General features: G+C 39.5%; 1 protein-coding gene and 1 long non-coding RNA gene across 18 annotated transcripts in view; both read left to right on the plus strand.

Annotated features, from left to right (window-relative positions):
* Window positions 1-23850, plus strand: part of LOC126874833 (polypyrimidine tract-binding protein 2) — a 419953-nt gene that overhangs the window by 369365 nt on the left and 26738 nt on the right. For all 17 annotated transcript variants that reach the window (XM_050637314.1, XM_050637319.1, XM_050637315.1 and 14 more), the window contains one exon: window positions 2732-2872. In XM_050637314.1, coding sequence (XP_050493271.1) covers window positions 2732-2872 — 141 coding nt within the window. The remainder of the gene's footprint in view (window positions 1-2731; window positions 2873-23850) is intronic.
* On the plus strand, window positions 21238-22782 carry LOC126874882 (uncharacterized). The gene is made up of 3 exons (XR_007693083.1): window positions 21238-21508; window positions 21574-21968; window positions 22075-22782. It is a non-coding gene; the product is annotated as an uncharacterized LOC126874882 (long non-coding RNA).

A 23850-nucleotide genomic window follows, 5' to 3' on the forward strand; every position in this document is an offset into this window, starting at 1 on the left:
GAGAAATCCTTTCTCCGCGTTTCTTCATTTTTCGGAGGGTTCGTTAGTTAAGCTACGAATCTTCTTGAAAAAATTCGTTAGATTAAATAACCAAAGTTCTTTGATTCGCGTCTAGATTCGCGACAAACTGCGTTAATTTCCTGTCGCATATTGATCTTCATTTTTCAAACTCTCGTGCCTCCGCTGAAACGTGCTGCGGGGATCGAAGTAATTGGTCCACGTATTTTATTTTGTCGATGTACACAACCTGTTTACTTTCATTTGAACGTGGATGACGCAAATGGATGAAAATACGCTCCTGTAACGCGTGAACTTTATTTTTTTTCTGTATCCGCGGATAATCTCGAAAAATGTGTTTGCCAACATGGTACAGTTGAAAAATTCAGTAGCATCGAGCACGTGAATCCATCGATTCTATTGTTTGATAAAGAAACAATTTTATGGTGACCGTGCTACGTTTCGTTGCGGTAAACAGTATCTTTCTGTAGTAAAAGTATTTTAATTATCGAAAAAGAATTCGATTAAAATAGGAATTCAAAATTTACCGTAATCGAACTGACGAACAAACATCCGTGTTATTTGCGTGCGTTTGTACGCGATTCGAGGGCAATTTAAAGAAAAAATTCGCTGAAGGGTTCGCGTGACATCAAGCCGAAATAAAAATCAGCCTTTTAATATCCAATAACGGTAAATCCACGGAGGAAAAATTGGCATCGTTATACGAAGTAAAATATCATGAACTTGGAAGATCTAGTTACGAAGACATCGACAGAGATTCCCGTTTTTATTAGTTAATTTTATTTTATCCGTTTTACGACCTGCACGCCGCTGAATTTCCCGTAATTTCATACCCGTGTTGCTTCATAAAAATACTTCGACACGTCGGTCGTCCTTATACCCCGTGGTCATTCTAATTTTACACCAACGGTCTACGTGACCAACGACGGCCATAAATGGCACAGACTTCAAAACTACCGGAAATTCGCTGTCCCGGAAGGAAGTTTCTGTTCAACTTTGCGCGTCGAATTATCTACGTGCGTCTGGTGCGAAAGGCTCGTCTGTCCGAAAAGTTTACGTACCAATTCGTTTTGAGAAGATCTTTCACCGATTTTTTCATCGAAAAGGTTACTATTATTATTTATTTCGTTTAAAGTCGCGCGGATTGCCATGGCCATTAGCGATTTCTCATATTCGATGGCTTGTTAAATTCTGTTGCATATCTTCGTTTCTTTAGAGAAGTTGATAATCTTTTGCTGGAACCGGATCGATGTGAGGCTGTTATTACTTAAGATTATTGTGAACGTTATATTTTTCCCTTTCTTCGTTGTATCGTATATAGGACACTGCGATTATGCGAGTGATCGATGGTCTCATATCGCAGACGTCACATTTAACAGGACTATTTTCCAGTATGTACGCGTGTGTCAGTCGAGCGTGTCCTCATCTTATTCTGGTTAAAGCGAAAAGGCTCTTTAAAGTAGTTCAGTGGAATCGAAGAACCAACGAATTAACGTTATGAAATTAAGAAGTTGAAAAATTCTAGTTAAATGGAAATGGAAAAGACTTTACGCGTAGCCAAAAAATTGTAATTACACGAAACGTGGAAGAGTTTTATATATTCCGCATTCTCTTTCGATTCTTCGCAGTCCTGTAGATCGTTAAAAACCATTTTGAAAGCTTATCTCGAATGACTGGATCGATTCCACGTCAGTCCAGCGACTAACTCGGTAACAAGTTCCTCTTTCTCGACACTTCCGGTGCCGTCGGGCTTCCATGCCGCGTTTTAATCTCCATCGTGAATTTAATGTGCCGCATTTCTTTTGCATTTTATGCTAATCGTTGGCGAAGTTGGTTCCATGGCAACACCTGATGACGGCCATGGGGTTTTGATCCTCTTTGATGTCTCAGAAAATAAAGAAACAATTTTTAGATTGTTGGAACATAAAGCAATATTAATTAGCGTCCTCCGTTTAAATCTTTTAGAGAATTATATTACATTTCGTCGCATATTTAATAATTTATATTTATTTTTGAAACGTATCACTGGAAGTTAAAATTCGTAAAAGCTGTGTTTATTATATATTTATGTGAGAAATTGAAAATCAGCGAGATCTCCTGTGTATTTGTGTTTTGCATTTCAATTAATAATCAAGTTGCAATTTGAATCGAGTTGGAAATGTTGATCGGAATTTTTATATACATTTTCATTTTCACGAATGGATACATATCTCGCTTTACTGAAAACACGTGCGTTCGATGATCTCAATATATACTTAATACTTCTTTTTTTAAACGAAACGAATTAAATAATCGCTAATGAAATTTTTACAAATATCGTTCACATTTGTTTGGAGTATTTCAAAATACTCCAAATAACATCAATGAAATTTTATCCCAATAGTGTTTTACGTATACGCCACATCTCTCGTGCAAAAGTAGTTCTTACAAAATAATGTTTCACAATTTCGTAATTTACATCAAACATTGTTGTAAACAAAAGTTATTTGATACAAATTAAATCTCCCCGCTTTTGTTCTTCTAAAACGCTTCTACCCACCACTCAAGTTTCCTACTTTTTAAAGAAAAGTCTCGTCAAAATTACTGCAGTCTCAAATCTAAACTCCCAGTCAACTGTTGGAAAAGAAAAATGAAAGACTCCTTGAAAAAAGTTTCTTCCACGTTGTCAAGTGAATAGATAACTAACTGTCGTTGTTTTTCTCGTTTGTTACAGAACTCGAACAACCAAGTTGCGCTTCCTGGACAGAACCAGGTGGCCCAGACGCAAGCAGAAACCCAAGGGGGGCCCAATACCGTTCTCAGAGTCATCGTCGAGCAGATGGTCTACCCAATTTCCTTGGACGTCCTCTATCAGGTAAGTTACGACTTCTGTTTCGCCGACTATCGATTAATTTCTCGGTAACTTTAACGCTTAGCAATGATTAATCGTGTTGTATTTCTTATCGTTGCCAAGATTCGATAATTTGTAAGTTTTATAGGTTATGGACATTTCGCTAATATATTTTCCCAGCTCTGTAAAAGTTCAGTAAATAATTTTGGAAGAAATCGCGAAACTTACAATTTATATCGTATAAATACAGGCTACCAGTGACTTTTCTAGAATTTGACAGATCTAAATATTTAAGAATCTGTGTCCGGTAGCATTAAAAAGAATTGAAACTTTTAAAACGTTGTAAAGGATTGGCTGAATCTTCCCAAAGGAAGGTAACAGATTTAAACAACGCGTCCCAATTCTCGAGTCACAAAGTACATAATAGATTATTTGCAGCGTGAACACCGGCGATGTAAATCCAAAAGTCTATATTTCATAGAGTTTTACCAGACAGTTTTACAGCGTTTTACAGCGATTAAAAAAAAAAAGCAAAAGAACAATCTAAAAAAGCCTGAAAAAAGCCAAATAATTGCTAAAAACAAAAAATTGCTAAATTTCGATCAACTCGACCATCGTACGTATTTATTTTACCTGTGAACAACTTAAAAGATCTCCTAATATTTTATAAGAAGATCCAAGTATATTTAAAAAAAAAAATTCCTTTTGTACATCATTCTCAAAAAAATTCGCCAAAAATCTACGGAATAATTATCAAATTCCGAGTTACACCACAGATTACAAGCTATTCATCTTCAAAGCATTGGCGAGAGGGTCGACGAACGACCGAGTGCGCGAACGCGAAATTTATTTGAAAACAACAGCTATACTAGGGATCAGGCACGCGTGGTAAAAACGGTCGAAATCGTTGGGAATAATGCAGGAGATGGGAAATTAATCGGATTTCGCGGCGTATCCGGCGAATTCGATTCCCGATTAATCGGATATTTTCTTCTTTCGCCGACGAGCGCGTGGATTACAATGGAAGAGGACCGCGGCATATTTCGTCCGCCGCGAGCTCGCTAGATTTTTAGCCTCGTTTTCGTTAATGGAATATTAAACAATCCGCGTTAGGTGGCGAAACATTTACCGTTTCGCTAGAATTCGACCAACCTCCGATCTTCCACTACTTCGAGTCTTCTTTGTCACGCTTATGATCCATAATTTGATTTTCCACCGGGTTTGTCGCCATTTTATTGAGTAGTAGGACAAGATGGACGACGAAATTAGGACGGTCGGTAATGTAGGAAATGTTTGTATTATAAACTATTTGTTATTGGTTCAGTAAGCAGTGTTTTGGCAAATTTTTTAAGATTTTTGTCAGTTTCCTTCGCAAGTATCTCTTCTTTAAAATTCCTCTTTTAAAATTACAGCTTGTTATGATATTCGACTTAATAATTTAATAATAATAATAAGTTAATTGCTTACTTTTTGACAATAAAATTGATTATCGTGATTTTTTAGATTTTGGCTCGAATTCAATTATAATTTAGAGGATTAATGGAATAGGTATAAACAGTAGACAGAAGTTTCTGGACACATTTATAAAAACGTAGTAGATGCGGAAATTGCACGCATTATTTTCCATAGGGATTGTTAAACCAAAGAGAATTATTTCATAATAGTGTAGTAAATCTGCAAGATTTCGACGAACTAAAATACGTACTTTTATATGACTGTAAAAAAAAAAAAAAAAAGAAGAAAAGACAGAAATATATTCCTATATCACAATACGTATTTTTGAAGAGTATAATATGAGTTCGAGATCTGAAACGTGAATTTATGGAAGCATGTTACCAGGCAAGCGTTCCGTTCAAAATATCCGGATTTTAGCTGCAGCCGAACGTGAACAACTTCCCAGCAAATATTCCCTGTTAGTTCGTCCCTTTTCATCCGCTTAATCCACTATTTTCGCAAATTTATGCTACGTTTTATAATAGTTCTGATTCATTTCGCATAAAGGCGGTTAATTTATTTTCTCCGTACTGTTCCTGAATTTTTGTCCCTTTAAATTCTATTAAATGCCAGAGATAATTATAAAAATTCTGAATTATACTTGAACCGTGATACTTCTAGAACTAGAATTTTGATAATAATTTTCATTATCCAAGGAATACTAATTACAGTTTTCCGATTAATTACTTATCCTCCGTTATTTTTTCATTCTGCCAAATTTTCGGGTTCAATTTTGTCAAAAAACTGAAATGTTCGATGCAATTTTATTATTTTTCGTTTTCGCGTCGTTTTGATCCATACAATCATCCTTGATCCTATTCGTACCGTGAATTACGGATCATCCTGTGTATACAGATTTCAGGTGACACCAAGTGTTTCAGAAGCTGTCGCTACACAGGTACACGTGTTGTATGTCACAGTGTTATGTGTGACACAGGTTCCATCAGCGTTTCAAATGTAATTCTAATTTAACATATAATTCTCTGGACTAAGCAGGACGAAAACGAGCGATTGATTGGCATAATGCAAAGTCATTGAAACAGGCAATTGTGTGAAGCTATCGCGTCACATGGTCCGTCGCACCAATTTTGGATTACCAATTCGTAATAAGGAAACGGCTTCCCCCCCCTGATTACATATTTACAGAATTACGAATAGCAATTAACGATACGCGGGAATTATGCAGCCGCGTTGTTATTGAATTAATTTGCTTGTTTCGGGTACATAGAAACCGATTCTCGTGAACGATTAATTGGCGTTCCGCGACGCTCGATTAACGAGTCGATTAAAATTATCGCGACATTATCGCCACTATTGTTGCGACTGTCGTTGCTGAAATAAAAAGATTTCATATCATCGAAGCCATTAGATCATCGCGCAGTTGTTTCAGTTGAGATTTTACACGTCGTAGAAATTGTAAAAATGGAGTGTTGGTGTCAAGTATAGTAGCTGCTTATAACAGATGTACAGAATATACTTATATCCTATATAGATCACTATAAAATATACATAGGTCGTTTACCGAAATCTTGTCAATCTCTTAAAAAATACGTACAACGTATCATAAATCGTAACGTAACGCAATCGTCAGATTCTCTACGTCAGAAAATTCTGCTTCTCAAAATGAATACACAATTTCTTATTTTTGTTACGGTAAATGAACATAAGAAACTATGCTGGTTAACAATCAGTCACAAAGTTTTTTCCTACAAATATTTGACAAATCGTGCACCGAATATATACGCACCTACTTCTTGTAATAAATTTATGATAAATGTAACGCTTCAGTGAAAGGTTAACCAAAAATATGACAAATTCCTTGATAAATACGTTGTAATTTATTACCGAAATACTCGAGAAGCGAAGTACGATAGGGAACATCGAAATTGAAAAAAATCGGCGCGATATTTCACCAATTTTTGCTTACGAGAAACTGCCGTTTCCCTATAACACTTTTTCACCGCGTTGACATGTGGGATCGATCTCGAAAGGAATGCAACCAATCTTCATCAGTATCGAGCACAACTGCGTTCATCTAAACTTTTCCTCCGCTTTTTTTTTTCTTCTGTCAATATTTCGACACGAAAAAATAGAAAATTCGCGACGTGGCAAAAAGAGTAAAAAAGGGAAAGGAACGATAAAAAGTAAGAGATAACAAAAGAGTGATTCACTGTGGGGGGAATGTGCTGATCGCAATCAAAGTTTAGAAAAAAAAGAAAAAAAAAGGAAACGTAAGACAATACCTATTGTAACAGCGGGCTTTTTGTTAATATAAGGCAAAATGGAAACAAAGAATCGATAGGAAAGTGAAATAGTACAGACGGTTCTATTTTATTCTTATAAAAAATATGTGTACTAAAATGATTTTGAGCGAGAAATAAAGGCCGGGGAATAGAATCTCCAATTATTCGAACGTGAAATTGAAAACCTGTTAATAAGTACAAGCGAAAGAATTTGTATATGATTTCGTAAATGTACGTATTGAAGGTAACAGAGATATTTTTATCGTTGGATTATTTTACTTGTTTATTAGTTGCGTGTAATTCGTGCATTTGGATATGTTTAGTAATTCCCCTTTAACGAGACCCCTTTAGAAGCCGTTGAATGCGATAATCGCGGCTATTTCCGTTTTGGAGAGAGTTCCGTGGATTTTTCGGAGGTTCGTTGCGTCATGGCCCACGAATCCGGAAATTGAGGGCTTCTTTCCGGCTGAATGTCACGTGTTTTCATACGTAATGCCAACCGTGGTTACGGTATGCTAAACATGGCTTGGACCATTCTTTCTGTTGGATTCAGGTTAAGAAAAAAAAGGAAAAAGAGGAATAAAAAGAAGAAGAACGCGCGCGGGGTGGCTTGTAGGGCTAGTTTGAACGAAGGTTCGCGAGATCACGAGGCGACGAAAAATGGAAAGTGTAAAAAGCGTTTCTTCCTTGCTTTCCACGCTTTTTTGCGAATAATATAGGGCTTAGGGTAATAGAGATTTATTTCGTGTTTTCTTAAGCATTTGCCAGGTATCTTGCAATTCTCTAAGGCGAGATAGTTTGTAGTTAGAAAGCTATGAATTTTCACGAACATTCGTATTACGCAGGTTTGACATTTTTAAGGTTTCCCAATTGCAAAAGTTTGAAATTTTCACGTTTCTACCAAAGCCGAAAATTCTCAAAGATTAGCTAGATCGTGTTTATAGAAGCGTGAATTTCCGTAAACACTCGCAATCTAATTACAAAGATTTGAAATTTATTGTACCATTAAATAATTCTATGTGAAACCCGAAAGTTCTCAAAGATTAGCGGCCAGCTTGTGTTTATAAAACCATGAATTTCCATAAAAATTCGCAGTCTATAATTACGAAGGTTTGACGTTTGCTGTATTATTAAATAATTTATAGGAAAGTCGAGAATTCTGAAAGATCAGATGCATTCTGGAATCGAAGGAAGAGCCGAGAGATTCGAGAAGATTTCGCGCGGTGACTTGATGCACGGGATTTTGGTAGAGGTACAGAGTAGTAGAAAGGTGGTAAGCCGATAATGGACTGACTAGAAAACACGGCTGGATTACAGACCCTGGCATTGGCCGTTGTTTGGCCGCGTAAGTAGGCTTACGCGGCGATTTCAACGCCGAATTTACACGCATCGCGATCGCTTCGAAAGATTAGCTCCCGGCCATCACGCTAAGTCGATTCTGCCTGCTGACCGGAAGTGCTATTCCGCTGCCTTTGTTCGCTACAATGTGCATTATATAGTAACCAAGGCCTGTAACAGCTATTTCGAAGTTTCGTGGTGTTCCGCGCTATCTAATTTGTGAATCTCTGTTTGGACGAAAATTGAATAGAGAATCGAGCTGATTTTATAGTACTACGGTTATCGTAACAAAATTTCCACGTGCTCCAATTCCACGTACGATGATGACCTTTAAGAGTTGAAAAGCGTAAAATAGATTTCCACCCTTTGCAATTAGATTCTGAATATTTATGGAAATTCGTATTGATATAAAAGCAAGTAAAGAAACAGAGCCTAAGCAGAAATTTGTTTCATATACTTATTAAATATTACAACCAGTACTCTACTTGGCGTATTTTCCATATTTTAATATACGTGTTAATTAATATACGTGTTTATAGGTGGTCCGTGATTTATGAATTTTATTAAATTTTATGTTTTACCCATATCGTTTCATAGCGGCTTGATAGTGGTAGGTAATCGAGATTAGTTAAATACGACGGTGTTGCTTTCACATTAGCTTAATATTACTCGTAATTTAATGGATCATTCTGGTGCATTATTCATAATGTAATTCCTGATTAGTAGTAATCAAATACGAATGGAGGAGATTATCGATGGAGATTTGTATGCTTGATGCAGAAAAATGTATAAATTGCGTGTAATAAATTGTATTATGACTTTCAAAAATCACGAAAAATACGAGAAATTTTAAATCGCAAGTAACGACTAGGTAAGTTATATGAAATTATAAAATAGCAAATGCGAGCAGTGGCAAAGCTGTGAGAATTTTGCGCGAGTCGTGTAGCTGCTTCGACTGCAATTCCTTGCCCGCAGCACGTAATCCTCGCGATTTAAATGAAATCGATGCAGAACAACTGCAAAGAAATCTGCAAATATTGAAACATGGAGAATTCAAGAGAGGAGATGGTTATCCGTGGAGTTGAAACGCGAGAAATTTAATAACGGTCAGGAAGTCTGAGAAATATGCTTGGTCGTAATATTTATATTCGAATAATCGATTCAAATTAATATTAATATTTGTATCTTAATGGTCTGCCTACATTTTTCTTACTTTATTAACCAATTCCAATTTGCAAAGTAAGAATGAAGTCGATTATATGTATCGCTTTGATAATCGGAGAAAATTCTTGGTACAGATATTTAACATGCAGCAAATTATCTCGCAAAAAATTTTATTAACTACGATTCTCATCACTCCGAAGAATGAAAAAGTGAACAACGCCCGTAATCGTAGAATTCACGATCTTCAGGGCGAAGCAGAGTAATCGACGATAAAAACAGGAGGGTCGTTAAAAGTTTTGCGATCAATGGTCCCTCGATAGGATACGTTTCGTTAACTTCACGGATCATTAGAAATTTTAAGACGCTGAGTAATAGCGTCTCACTGCATTATCAAGTTTTCATCGCGTCACTTCGACAGGCCACTCTTTCTTCGTCTTGTTCCTTGATTATGCACCGAAGGTTTACAAGGGTAGGTAGGCACGCGTAACCGATTTCGTCATCTTTGAAATCACATCAGTGACCATTTTCGTCTAAATAAAAAACATTTAGTAATAAAATAACATTTGAAACACAGGCTGACTATAAAATATCGATGCATTCGCGCGTTTTTTTCAAAAATGTATCTAAACTTTATTACGAACACGCTGTATAATTTAAATACTTTAAGGGTAGTAATCAACGTACAAGAATAAAGAGAGAGGATGAATCTGTATAAGGTAATGATAAACAAAAATTAAGAGAAGGAAATAGATTTCTGTAAAAATAGTAAGAAGAAATAAAAATTAAACGGAGAAACTGGATCTCTACAAATGAAATAATAAATAAAAATAAAGAAGACAAACTAGATCTCTCAAAGAACGACGAAGTAAAACCAGCCCTTAATCGTTCGTTCATTCGTCGGTGGAAAAGGGAAACAGGGGAAGTAAAAAAGCCATCAGCCACGAAGAGACGATCGGTTACACCGCAGCTAACCGTGAAAAACCACCCTCGGTGCTACATGGGGGTTACAAGGCACGTAAGAAGGTAGGGCGGAAAGGAAAGGAGGGGGGGGGTGAGAGAGAGGAACGAAGGGAAAGTAAGCAGAAATAGAGGCAGGCCGCGAGTTCGTAAATCGGATTATACATACGGTCGTTGGATGGAGGCTCGTAAAAGCGGCATGGCATCCTCGAAACCGGTCGTTTCCTCCCTGTAATTTCTCTCTGAACACGTTCCTCAACGTCCTGTGTTGAAAAACGCTCCTTCAGGAAACGTAAATGCCGGTCTTTTGACGTTTACGCGCGTAGTTGCTTCAAATGGCGAGCGATTTCTCCTTTTCCACCGTTTTTATTTTTTTTTTTTTTTTTTGTTCTTTGTCTTTTTCGTGACTTATTCCGTGGAAGAAAGGAGGAGGAAATTTTGAGAAGCGAAAGTGGATGGGGTATACGGGGTAGCTTGGACACCTGGGACACTTTAAATCTCGTCTTATTAAAGCAGCGTCGGATGAAACGGTTCGGTGTCTTTTTGGAATGGAAATTAGGGTTGTCGAGTGTTTTTTGTTATATTTTGGTTAACATCGAAGTGGAGGGTGGGTTGAGTTTTAGGGGTTGTTGATAGGTTAATATCTATATATTTATATTTAGTGACAGATCTAATCTTCTATAGTACGCTTTTATAGCGATGCTTATATACCAATTACGAAACAAAAATCAAAATTTTACGTTATATGTTGCCATTGCAACATTTAACTTTCAATACGAATTCTTTGTGATTCAAGAATCTATTATTCAGATAAATTTCACGAAGCAATGAGAATTTGTGATTTGTGCACCTTTTGCACCAGGTATGCATGCAAGTACACGTGTATCGATCGATCATCGAGATTATTTTTTGATACGCTGTGTTAAATTCATATTTTGTTATGACGTATGATTTTTAATAACTACCGTGGATTAAAAATTTGTTTAACACACGTGGATGGTTATTGCGATGGGATTATGAATTATTTCATTCAACCGTCTGCCTCGTGTAATATGCTATTTTGTTATATAGGAGTGTTTATTACAGATTCAGTATTCATTTCGAGGATTTGTTGTTTTAATTATAGCCGCGGGAGTTATGGAAATTATATACTGGTTCATTATAGAAATATTTCACGAAGCAGTAATGTATATGAATAAATATATTTGTAGAAAACTGTCGACAGGTTTCTTAATCTCCTAGATAAAAAAAATCTTGTTAATTAATTTTTAGATTATTTTGCACGAGAAAGATTTATGAAAATATGAAACATTCGAAAAAGAAAACCCGAATTTTTAAAATGCCATTGTACATAGTTAAAATGGTTAGTATCTGACGTATCCACGTATGTAGATCCACAATAGATCATATCAAATGTACCTTAAGTTTGTTTAAGTTAGATTAGAAGTAAGTTAAAAATTATTTTTATACCCAAGGCTTTTTGGATCGTTGTTTATTTCTATGTTGTTATGACAAACAAGTCCCGTAAAACTTCATGAAATTATGAAAAAGTAAAAAAGGTGGTACGTTTTGAAATTTTACAGTATAATAAAATATAGTTGCTATATTAGAACCAGAAAAGCGGTTTATATTTTCACATTGTCAATATACAACTGATATACAACCATAAATGTAAAATTCGACCGGGATCCAAATTTATTCGCGTAGTTTCGATCACGTGTACATCAAGCACGAATAATGTCGGATCGTCGACGCGGATATGGCCGAAATTACGTTACTATTATTGTTCGTTATTGCATTAGCGACGACGGAGGGAGGGAGAGAGAGAGAGAGAGAGACGGTCACAGACGCGTCGATAATCGAGAACGCGAATTAATAACTGTTACATCAATCAATATGTACAATGCGACCCCTCTGTCGACGATGCGTGCCACGGTGACCATGAAAGGGTCGATGTTTGCTATGGTTGGCAACGGACGTAGGTGGTTCCCTGGAGACCGATGAACGACCATCATTTCCACGGAATAAACGAATGAACTCTCTCTTCCTTCGTGTTATGGTTGTTGTCGCGGTGTTACGGGGAAATTAGTGAGTACGAAGTGTTCGTTCCCTATTTGATATATATATATATATATATACACCCATTTAAAGGCTTGGAGTTTTATTTTATATAGCAAAAAATATAATGACAAGGGAGGATTTCGTCTTTTTTTCTTTTTTCCAAAAGTTCCGAATTTCCAAAAGTCCAAAAGTTCAGAATTTTACCTTATATAGGAACATAAGTAGAAATTGTGGATTTTGTGTTTTGCGAGATTGATCGTACAGGTGTATTCAAAAGTTGGGGCAGGACACTTTATTTTATGTAGAGGAAATTAATAGGAAGGGTTGGTTTTACGTTCGATGAAGGTGCATTGGTATATTTGAAAGTTTATTTTATATTAGTATTATTTCATATAGGATAAATCAATGTGTAATGTATACAGTATCTTTAAAACGTTTTGTAATATAAAATATCTGCATTTAAAGTGCAATAAATAATTTCTGGATTAAATAACGTCATAGAATAGAGATTACGTTTTAAGGAGATTATTTAGACGTTTAAACATCTGTGTGTTACGTGAAACGTGCTCGAATTACATCAGAGGCTTTAATGCCGCTTTCACACTGCATATACCACGAATCGATTCTCATCGATATTCGACAGAAGCGATTGCTGTTCTCTATTTTGACCACGTTGACAGTGACGTGATTTGACAATCAACGGGCAAACATACTGTTGCCAGCATGGAACAATCATCCAAATGAAGAGCGATTTTTATATACATTTTTCTTCTTTCTTTTAACGTCCCTCTTTTATACAATTTTTAATTTTTTCTATTTCCTACATTTTCTAGTTTTCTAAATATCTTCTCATTTTTCCATAGCGAATATTAGTTTCAGAGTCTGGATATTTTTTTTTTTAAAGAATATTTGACACGAAATTCGATATTAATTTCACTGGAGAAATATTGAAAATAGTCGCTCTCTTCGTATGTGGATGCAGGAAATGTTTATTAAACGTTCAAATGCAGCCTAAAATTTGTTCGGAAAATCGGAGAAATTGAATGTTGATTGGTTACAATAGAAGACTGAATTTTTCCCGCGTGTTCTGTAATGGATACAAATAACACGGTAAAGGTGGAAAATAAATGAATGGAAAATTGTGAAATATAATATTTCATTCGGAGACTGAATGCCTGTGAATTGTTAGTGTTATTTTTTCGTTGATCATATTTTTTCATTTGCGAGTCATAACAACTCCTACAATCGTATAATAACTGAATGCTTCTTTATAACATTCTGTTTGGCGAAATATTACTACTAGTACAACCGTTTAATTATTTTGTATTTTAATACATTTAATACATTTCCAATTTCCCTCTATTATACAGCGAAATACTACGATCGAATAATAATCTCCAATATCTGATCTTTTAATTTTTCCTCTTCTCTTAACTTTTCCTAAAAAATTCGACAGCTTGGATCCAAAACGCTCGCATAAATCATAAAAAATTCGCAAAATTTTTTTAAATGATCGAAAGTTATGCCAATCAACCGTTGATAGCCTCGTTGAGCAGAAATTCGAACTTGGAGGGAAATATAGCTAGACGGAATGGTTTTTTTTTTTTTAAATAACGAGACGCGTAACGGAGAGGAATTTTTGCACGGTGAAAAGGTCGGTTAATTGAAAAGCATCGAAAGTGAGAGTTTATTGGAAAATGTTTTGTCACAGGGGTACACGTGATTGTGTTTAATTACGAGCACGTGTCGTGCTCTTTTTATTGCTGGCCATTTTGCAACGTTCGCTCGGCCTTTTTACATCGTTTCGCCCCATAATTGTCGTCGTTGTCATTTAGTTTATTTGCGGATAATAATTCATGTATTTACGAAACCGGAAAATAGGAATATTTCAGAGGAATTTAAATAAATTCATTGTTCGTTGTATTTAATATCGGCGATGGGATGCAATCGTTGATGTTCTCAATTAGTATTCAGTCGAAGACGCCTAGATGTTTATAATGAACCATCGCTGTTATACAGTGTGTTACGCCATGCGGCTTGCCATAGATCATATTCTTAACTGTCGGTCGCGGCACTATAATGTCGCGGACGGATCGTCGCGGCTGCCCGGCAAAACAAACATTGTAGTGGCAAGCGCATGGTTCATTAAGCAGGGCGACCTCCAGAAACGTCGATTCGTGGCCGTTATTTTATCTGGCGTAAAAGAATGTGGCGTGATCCGAAGGTAGTGGGGGTCGCCTTCCAGAAAAAATCAGAACATTTCGAGAAGCCAAACAGTCAACACACATCTTATATCGCGCATTACGTAGTCACATTTTCTTTTTGTTGTTCCATTTATATCTTTCTAGTTAATAAGTTGTTGCAATAAACATTAATTTAGTTGTGTTAATTTTGTGAAATTTCATTAAACTACCCTTATTATCATAATCGAAATAAGGGAATCGATCAGTTCGTGGCGTCGATTGTTTAATCGTAACGAGAACTTACAACTCTCGTTGACGTGATATCTCGCGATCGCGTCTCTCCGCGAATGATCGAAACATTTTGGTCCTTCGAGCCGGATTACGTGCCAGTGAAGAGTGCACTTACCAGTGACCACACAGTGCCACGTGACTTTATCAAAACCAGCAGCGGAAGCAGGAGCATCCACTACAGCGAAACCAGTGACGTCAGGCGCGTCATCTTCGAAGAAGCACATCCCATTGGCAAGGGAACGCAACCACGCAGCCTTCCGTCGCAGCTGGACAATCATCAACGCAACGAATTTCACAACTTAACATACACGCGACCTCACGCCGCACGACAGTAAGGTAAGCTCGTTCCTTATTTCGACTATCTCCTATCCTCGGCAACGATGACGAGCGAAGACCAACTCATCTCCCTGCGTCGAAGACGAGGCTACTGTAGCGGCCGATTCACATATTTATCGAATCGACTGGACGAGTACGAGCAATCTGAGAGTCAGCAAAATTCCTTATTAAAGAATTACGAGAAACAACTGACCGAAGTTGCGAGTCAATTCGAAGCGATTCAACTCGAATTAGAAGTATTGGACGAGGGGGAACAAGCGCGCGGCTTCGAAATAAGGGATCAGTACGTCGCGGTAGACACAAGGCTACAAAATCTTCTGAGGAACGCGCAAACAGCTTCGCCGTCGACATCCATAAACCCTCCAACCTGTGCATCATCCGCAAGTTCAAATCCGATATCCATTAAATTACCAGATCTTCGGCTCCCCACCTTTGACGGAAGCTTAGAAAAATGGAACACGTTTTATGATACTTTTTCCTCCACTATCGATAAAAATCCTAGTCTCACTGACATACAGAAATTCCATTACCTGCAGTCCGCCCTGCAAGGAGAAGCAGCCGATTGTTTAAACGCGTTACCCCTTAGTAATGTAAACTACAGTCAGGCTATAGCCGTTCTCAAGGAAAGTTTCGAATGTCCACGATACACAGCTTTCAGTCACTGCATGGCAATAATTGATTATCCAAGGATAACCAAGGAGTCTCCAACGGAATTAAGGCGCTTAGTCCACACATTTAAACAACATATATATGCATTGAACAAATTAGGAGAGTCCTACCCCGATACGAGTGCTATGCTCAACAGCCTCATCCTCTCGAAAATACCACTAAGTATCCAAAAGCAATGGGAAATGACGCTGCCCAATAACGAGGTACCTCCGTACATTCATTTATTAAACTTCCTAGAGAGATTAGCACGAAGCTCCAGACCGATCACCACGGTCAGACAAACAAGAGAATCACCGGAACAAACTACTCCGGTCCGTCAACGCGCATCACGAGGGCATGCACTTACGGCGACACAGGTTACTCCAACATGCCCCACCTGTCAAGGACCACACCCCATTTGGAGATGTGACACCTTCAAAACCAAATCCCTTCGCGAACGCATTCGGGAGGTCAAAAGAGCATCACTATGCCTCAACTGCCTCGGGAAAGGGCACACAACAAAGCATTGTTTCGCAGGATCATGTCGCATATGCGGAGAACGACATCATACAATGCTGCATAGGACAAAACGCCATTCAGGGTCTCGTTCCAGCACGTCCAGCCCGAAATCTTCCTCATCAAATAGCCGATCCACAACACCTTCTTTGCCACCCTACGTATCACCCACTCGCCGCAAAAAGCACGCAACAGACCACAGATCGGAAACACCACGAACAGCCGCGTCTCCAAGTCCACCGCCCAGTGACAGACGAACACACAACCAATGACGCCGACGATCGACGACTCCGTTGACGACCGAACATACCAGACCAATAGCATCCGAATTACTGTCCAATGATCTAGTCATCACAGCGCAGATTAATATTTTGAATGATAAACAGCAACCAATCCGTTGTCGAGCGTTGCTCGACACCGGATCCAGTATGAACTTCATTACCGAGGAATTAGCAAAATCGTTAAAGATAAGGCAAAACAAATGTTCGGTCCCGATCGGAGCTCTAGACACCTTGACAACGACCTCTAAGCGACACATCACGGCCACGATCACTTCCACTGACGGTACATACACGCGGACATTAACGTTCCTTATCATTCCAACCATATCAACCTTAATTCCCAGCGAACCCATCGATCGTTCGACACTTGAGATACCAAAAAATCTCAAATTGGCCGATCCACGATTTCATTTACCAGCTCCGATAGATGTACTACTAAGCTCAGGTTCAACACTCGCGTCGATGTGTGTGGGACAAGTCAACCTCACGCAGCCAGACGAGCCTGGACTGCGTCTGCAAAAGACGCGATTCGGATGGGTAATCGGGGGGAGTCCAACTTCCCAAACCGCTACAAACATATTTCACACATCCACGACGACTTTACAAGCAGACCTCGCGCGGTTTTGGGAAATCGATGAAGGACCCTCAATTAAACATATCTCAGAGGCAGATCGACGATGCGAAGAACACTTCCAAGCCCACACCCGACGCACCAGCGAAGGACGATACATCGTCGCTCTACCTTTCAACGATCAGCTTCAGTCACTCGGATCCTCTAAAGCGCTGGCGAGTAAACGACTCGCCTCACTCAATCGCCGATTCCAGCACGACAAACGCTTCGAATCAGACTATCGAACGGTAATACAGGAATACCTGGCGTTGGGACACATGACGAAGGTCAATGACAACCACTCCGATGACAACGGATACTATTTACCCCATCATGGCGTGACCAAAGCATCGAGTCAAACCACCAAACTCCGTGTAGTTTTCGACGGATCGGCACCAAGCACTACCGGAACCTCCTTAAACGATACACTTCACACAGGACCCAAGTTACAGGAAGATTTATTTTATATATTAATTAGATTCCGCGCTCATCAATACGTACTCACCGGCGACATCGAGAAAATGTATCGGCAATTCCTCGTACGACCAGAGGATCGGAAATATCAAAGGATATTATGGCGCAGCGCGAGTGGAGAAACAGAAACATATGAGCTTAACACTGTAACGTTCGGTTTATCCGCAGCCCCGTATCTAGCTATTCGGTGCCTCAAGCAACTGGCAGAGGACGAAGGACATCGATTTCCACGTGCAGCACAGGTACTGCAGCGGGATTTCTACGTCGACGACGCTCTCACCGGAGCTGAAACGAAGGACGAAGCCCTCACGCTCAGAACAGAACTCACCAATTTACTTCAACTGGCCGGCTTAAACATACGAAAATGGGCGTCAAACGATAAGGACTTATTACACGGACTTTCCTTAGAAGAAACAAATCACCAACATTTTTTGGGCGACTCGCAAACCTTGAAGACGCTGGGAGTGTTTTGGAATTCATCCGACGACTCTATTCTTTACTCGGTCGAAGTCAAACCCACGCCCTCTCGAGTCACGAAACGAATCATCAGCTCGGAAATTGCAAAAATTTACGATCCGCTCGGTCTGCTCGCACCGGTGATTGTTCGGGCCAAGATGCTACTTCAACGAATATGGTCGTCGAAAATCGATTGGGATGAATCACTTCCGATCGAGTTACATACAGAGTGGGAACGGTACTATGCCCAATTACCCTTATTAAACAACGTCAGGTTCCCACGCAAGGCAATAATCGAGTCCGCAATGGAAATTGAACTGCATGGTTTCTGCGATGCCAGCGAAAAGGCTTACGGAGCCTGTGTTTATCTTCGAACCCTTAACACTAACGGCCGTGTTTGGACCCAGCTTTTAACCGCAAAATCGAAAGTCGCCCCACTCAAGTGCCAGACCATTCCTCGGCTCGAGCTGAGCGGAGCACTCCTTCTTACGTCCCTGATGTCAACCGTACAACAAGCCCTATCACACAAAATTACTCGAACTATCTATTGGACCGATTCCACTATCGTCCTCCATTGGCTCAATACATCACCTCACACCCTTAAAACATTCGTCGCTAACAGAGTCTCCGAAATTCAAACAAAAACCAGCATCCGCGATTGGCGCCACGTTCCTACCGACGACAACCCCGCGGACTTAATATCACGCGGCCAAACACCCGAAGAGTTTCTGCGCCCAACCATCTGGCAGCACGGTCCTGCATGGCTCTACCAGTCGGAAGGCTATTGGCCGACATGGGCGCTAACACCGCAAATTGAAGTACCGGAGCAGAAGGGGGCGATTTGTCTGTCCGCAAACCCCGCCGATTACAGTTTGTTGCAAAGATATTCATCCTGGCCCAAGTTGATACGAATCATAGCTCGTTGCCTCCGTTGGAAACAGAAAAGGAACCGAGCGGCACCCCTAACCGTTACTGAATTACGCATAACGCACAATAAACTGATAAAATTGTTGCAAAACATCCATTTCTCCGAGGAAATTCGTACACTCCAAAAAGATCGGAACGCGGCGATAAAGGGTAAGCTCACGCGACTCAATCCGTTCATAGACAAGGAAGGAATATTGCGAGTCGGGGGTCGACTCAGTCATTCGTCGATGACCTTCGCCCAGAAACATCCCATAGTATTACCTAAGTCATCCGTTACAACACGCATCATAGACCACGAGCACAAGATCCACATGCATTCCGGAACGCAGGCTACGTTATACGCAGTAAGACAAAGATACTGGCCCGTTGACGGTCGAAGTCAAGTATGGCGGGCGATCAAAGGCTGCGTCCGCTGCTGCCGCGCTCAACCACCGCCGGTAGAATACGTGATGGGTAATCTGCCGGAGGCGCGAGTAACGGAATCTCGCCCATTTACAAACGTCGGCGTCGATTACTGCGGGCCGTTCCACATCAAGGAAAAACGAGATCGTAACCGTCGTCAGATAAAAGTATACGTAGCCATTTTCGTATGCCTAGCAATTAAAGCGGTACACATCGAGCTCGTTGACGATCTCACTAGCGAAGCCTTCATCGCCGCTCTTCGCCGATTTATCGCTCGACGAGGGTATTGCTCCACCATCCATTCTGATAACGGCACCAACTTCAGAGGAGCAAGCAACGAATTACGAGAGCTTCACGATTTATTACAATCGGACGATCACAAGGAAAAAGTGACCGCATTTTTAGCCGACAAACAAATCGAATGGCACTTCATTCCCCCTCATTCGCCGCATTTCGGTGGGCTATGGGAAGCAGCGGTGAAGTCATTTAAACGCCACCTCAGGCGTGTAGCCGGCAACGAGTTACTCACCTCTGAACAATTGAATACTCTTATCATAGAAATAGAAGCAGTCCTCAATTCCCGCCCGCTAACTCCTATCTCCACCGATCCAAATGATCTCCTAGTCCTCACTCCCGGACATTTTCTCATTGGCGATTCACTAATGTGCTTACGTGATCGAGATTTCAGAGACATTCCATCGAACCGACTCTCCAGATGGCAGCATATCCAACAGCTTAAACAGCATTTTTGGAACCGCTGGCATAAGGAATATTTGAACGAGCTAACCAACCGCAATAAGTGGAGCAAGGGTGGACACGGCATCCAAAAAGGCACAATCGTCATCCTCAGAGAGGACAACGTTCCCTCCATGCATTGGCCTCTGGGCCGAGTTATCAAGGTTCATCCAGGCGCCGATGGTGTCATCCGGACAGCTACAGTTCAGACGGCAAAGAGCGTTTTGGATCGGGCCGTCAAAAGGCTTGTCCCACTGCCAATTCAACCCGATCTCGAGAAACCCGAACAACTAGCCACCGAGACGAACTAAGATGGGAACTTCAATCACATCTCGCTAATTTGATCGGTACCCTCTCAACGGGGGGAGGATGTTACGCCATGCGGCTTGCCATAGATCATATTCTTAACTGTCGGTCGCGGCACTATAATGTCGCGGACGGATCGTCGCGGCTGCCCGGCAAAACAAACATTGTAGTGGCAAGCGCATGGTTCATTAAGCAGGGCGACCTCCAGAAACGTCGATTCGTGGCCGTTATTTTATCTGGCGTAAAAGAATGTGGCGTGATCCGAAGGTAGTGGGGGTCGCCTTCCAGAAAAAATCAGAACATTTCGAGAAGCCAAACAGTCAACACACATCTTATATCGCGCATTACGTAGTCACATTTTCTTTTTGTTGTTCCATTTATATCTTTCTAGTTAATAAGTTGTTGCAATAAACATTAATTTAGTTGTGTTAATTTTGTGAAATTTCATTAAACTACCCTTATTATCATAATCGAAATAAGGGAATCGATCAGTTCGTGGCGTCGATTGTTTAATCGTAACGAGAACTTACAACTCTCGTTGACGTGATATCTCGCGATCGCGTCTCTCCGCGAATGATCGAAACACAGTGTATTCGTTTTATCTGGAGACGCGTAAATAACTCGCAAACTGTAGAAGATACGAAAAAATGTTCGAAACAAATATTGTATCATTTCGAGGATCGCACATCGTACCGATATTTACTGTATCTTGCGATGATCTTGAAAAGTGCTGTGACGATCATGGTTATATTTTGAAATGGTAATTACATCTTTTTTATTCCTTATTATCGTAGCTGATACGAAAAAATTCTCAAAACACTATTTACTTGCATTCTTTGTATAAACTGCTGTCGACGTATTAATTCTTGAGTAGAATGGAAAATTGCGTCCTTTTAAATGACGAACATGTAGAAGGACAAGCGACTAGTTATTTTCGGAATACTATTTAGTACACTCGCGCATTTAGTACACGTGGAATCGGCTCTTTTTAGAACCATCGTGACGTAGAACGGCTGACGTGTTCGTTGGATAACGCCAATGCCGCTGGCATGTCAATTTTGTCATTTAATATCTCGATAGTGGTTTGTGCGAAAAATACAAGTAGCGTTTTGAAAATTTTTTACTGTCGGTTACACGAATATGGAATACAAAAATGTAGTTTCCATTCGAAAATATAATCGTGATTTCCTAGATCCCCCGGTGCTTTCCCAGATCGTCGTAAGAGAAAATAAATATCGGTATGATACGTCCCCTTAGGAATTGCACAACATTTGTTTCAAACATTTTTTCGTATCGTCCATAGCTTTCGTCCATTGTCCAACGTCCATTGAATTTTTCGATAGAACCGACGGAATATAATTCGCCGAGAATACAGCCGGGGATGGTTTATTATCAGCCCCTTCACTGTGTCGTCATTTCCACTAGACCGGCCTCTTGCAGCCACCGAAATGGACTTCTGTCGCCGAGGTAATGGGGGGGGGGGAGAGGTCGTTTAAGAATTTTTCGCTCGAGTTTGCAGTTGAATCGAGACCTGCCACCGCGATGAGAAAACTTTCTAGGTATCGACCTTAAACTTACTGTGTAAATTGGTAGACGTGATTCGAACGCCTTTCGTTTTTCGGTAATACCATTAATTTTGTCAGAATTGAATTCTCCGCGGGTTGGTTGGGGATATACCGAGTTTTGGAAATTGATGTGGTACGTGAATGGAAGAAAGAAGAAAGCATTCGAGTTTCGGCAATTTTTTGCAGTTGATGATTCCGTGATATATCATCTGTGGTGTTATTTTATTTTGTAATTTCAGAGTCAATAATAGCTTTCTATACTTTCGCAACGAAGTGGATGAAATTATTTGGGAAAGTCAATAAAATCATTGCGCTGAAGCAACGTCGCGTATAATACGAATAACAATAATCTTCGTATTCAGAAAGCAATTCCTATTCAGGATTCAGAAATTTCATATGGATGCACTAAAAAAGGGAGAGAAGGAAGTATTTTAAGCGAAAAGTATGAAAAGAGGAGAAATTGGAGATGGCAGGAAACGAGAGAAGGCGGACGATATCGCGTTAAGTATTAAAACGCGGCAATAACAAATACATTACGTGTTAAGCGTAGTTTCCAAGTGACGTCAAACGCGATAGAAGCGCGGTCCACGGCGGTGGATATTTATTGAAAAAAAATCATGCCCGGTTGCCTGTATTTTAATTAAACGAAACCGCGGATTGCCGTTGAATTTTTTATCCTCTCATTTCCATTTCCACCCCTCTGTTTCGCTCCGTTTTTATGCCCCGCTATCAAACAAACGATATGTAATACGTTTTGTTGCTGAAAAACGATACGTTCAACGTCGTGATGCGAATAAATGTTTAATCAACCTACAGTTCCTTTCGCAAATATTGACAAATCAAAAGACGAGGTATGATTTAAAAAATTACGCCACCCCCTTCGATCGTGGCTATATCAAGGATTCAAATTTTTTTACGACGCCGCGTGTATAAATTTGTTAGACGAATAATATTATCGAGCCTGAAACTTTCTTTCATTTTTATTTCGCAGAATTTGCTACGCTGTTCATATTTTGTTCTAGTTGCGTTAAATATTGTAATATCATACTTTTAAGTATTATATAACGTATAATGATACTTTTCATATTGACTGTACTCTTTTATATTCAGAATTTATAATAGTACTAATTTATTAACTAATTCTGCTTTCAAAGTACGATAGGGGGAAGCCAAACTTTTCTCCGCGTTAATTAATCCCTCATCCCGCTTCATTTCGTTTTAAATAAATTATGTCACTCGTTTTAATCATAGCCATGCCGGTTTCTGCCATAAAATTGTATAAAATTATTGAGAAACTTCTATAACTTTTTCTTTGAAACTGTGTCAAAACTTTCTAACATTAAGCTCTTCCAATTTCCTCTTACAAATATTCTTCTCGCGACATTAATTTCGCCAATAAAATATAATTTGTATCGATTCGAAAAGTATCCTTTATAGCAGAAGACGTAATTTTATTAGCTTCCTTTAAAAATATATAAATGTATAATCACATCGCGGCATATGTAATTAAATACCGAGTTGTAAAAACGTAATTTTATCAAACCGAATTACGGAAAGGATGAAAAATATTCGAAAAATTATCGCAAATAAAATATTAGGGATACTAACGCGTATAAATTTCCCATTTTCGGGGGAATGAATTATGCCCACGGCTGGGATTCAATCGCCGTATCGCTCGCGTCGATACTTTCGATCCTGCGGCCGTACTCGAGCAAGTTTTCAACGAAAAATCCCGCGGGAAATCAAGCTGTTCAAAGGCTGGCGCGTTCGAGAAAGAGTACAGCCGTTCGAACGACAACAGCGTAATTTTTACCATCGAAAGGCAGGGTAAAAAGAGAGCGCGTTTCGAGCGCGATTTTGCCGATATTCTCGCGATTCGAGTTGGGAATAATTGCGTCGGGAATCGATATTTAAATGATTTCTGAAGAATTCTTTCTCTCGTCGAAAGTCTTTTAATTGTCATCTATCTTTTTATACGTTTCTTTCATAAACATGTCGTAGCAGAAGACTCAAAA

Source organism: Bombus huntii, chromosome 16 (genome assembly GCF_024542735.1).
Source record: "Bombus huntii isolate Logan2020A chromosome 16, iyBomHunt1.1, whole genome shotgun sequence".
NCBI lineage: Eukaryota > Metazoa > Arthropoda > Insecta > Hymenoptera > Apidae > Bombus > Bombus huntii.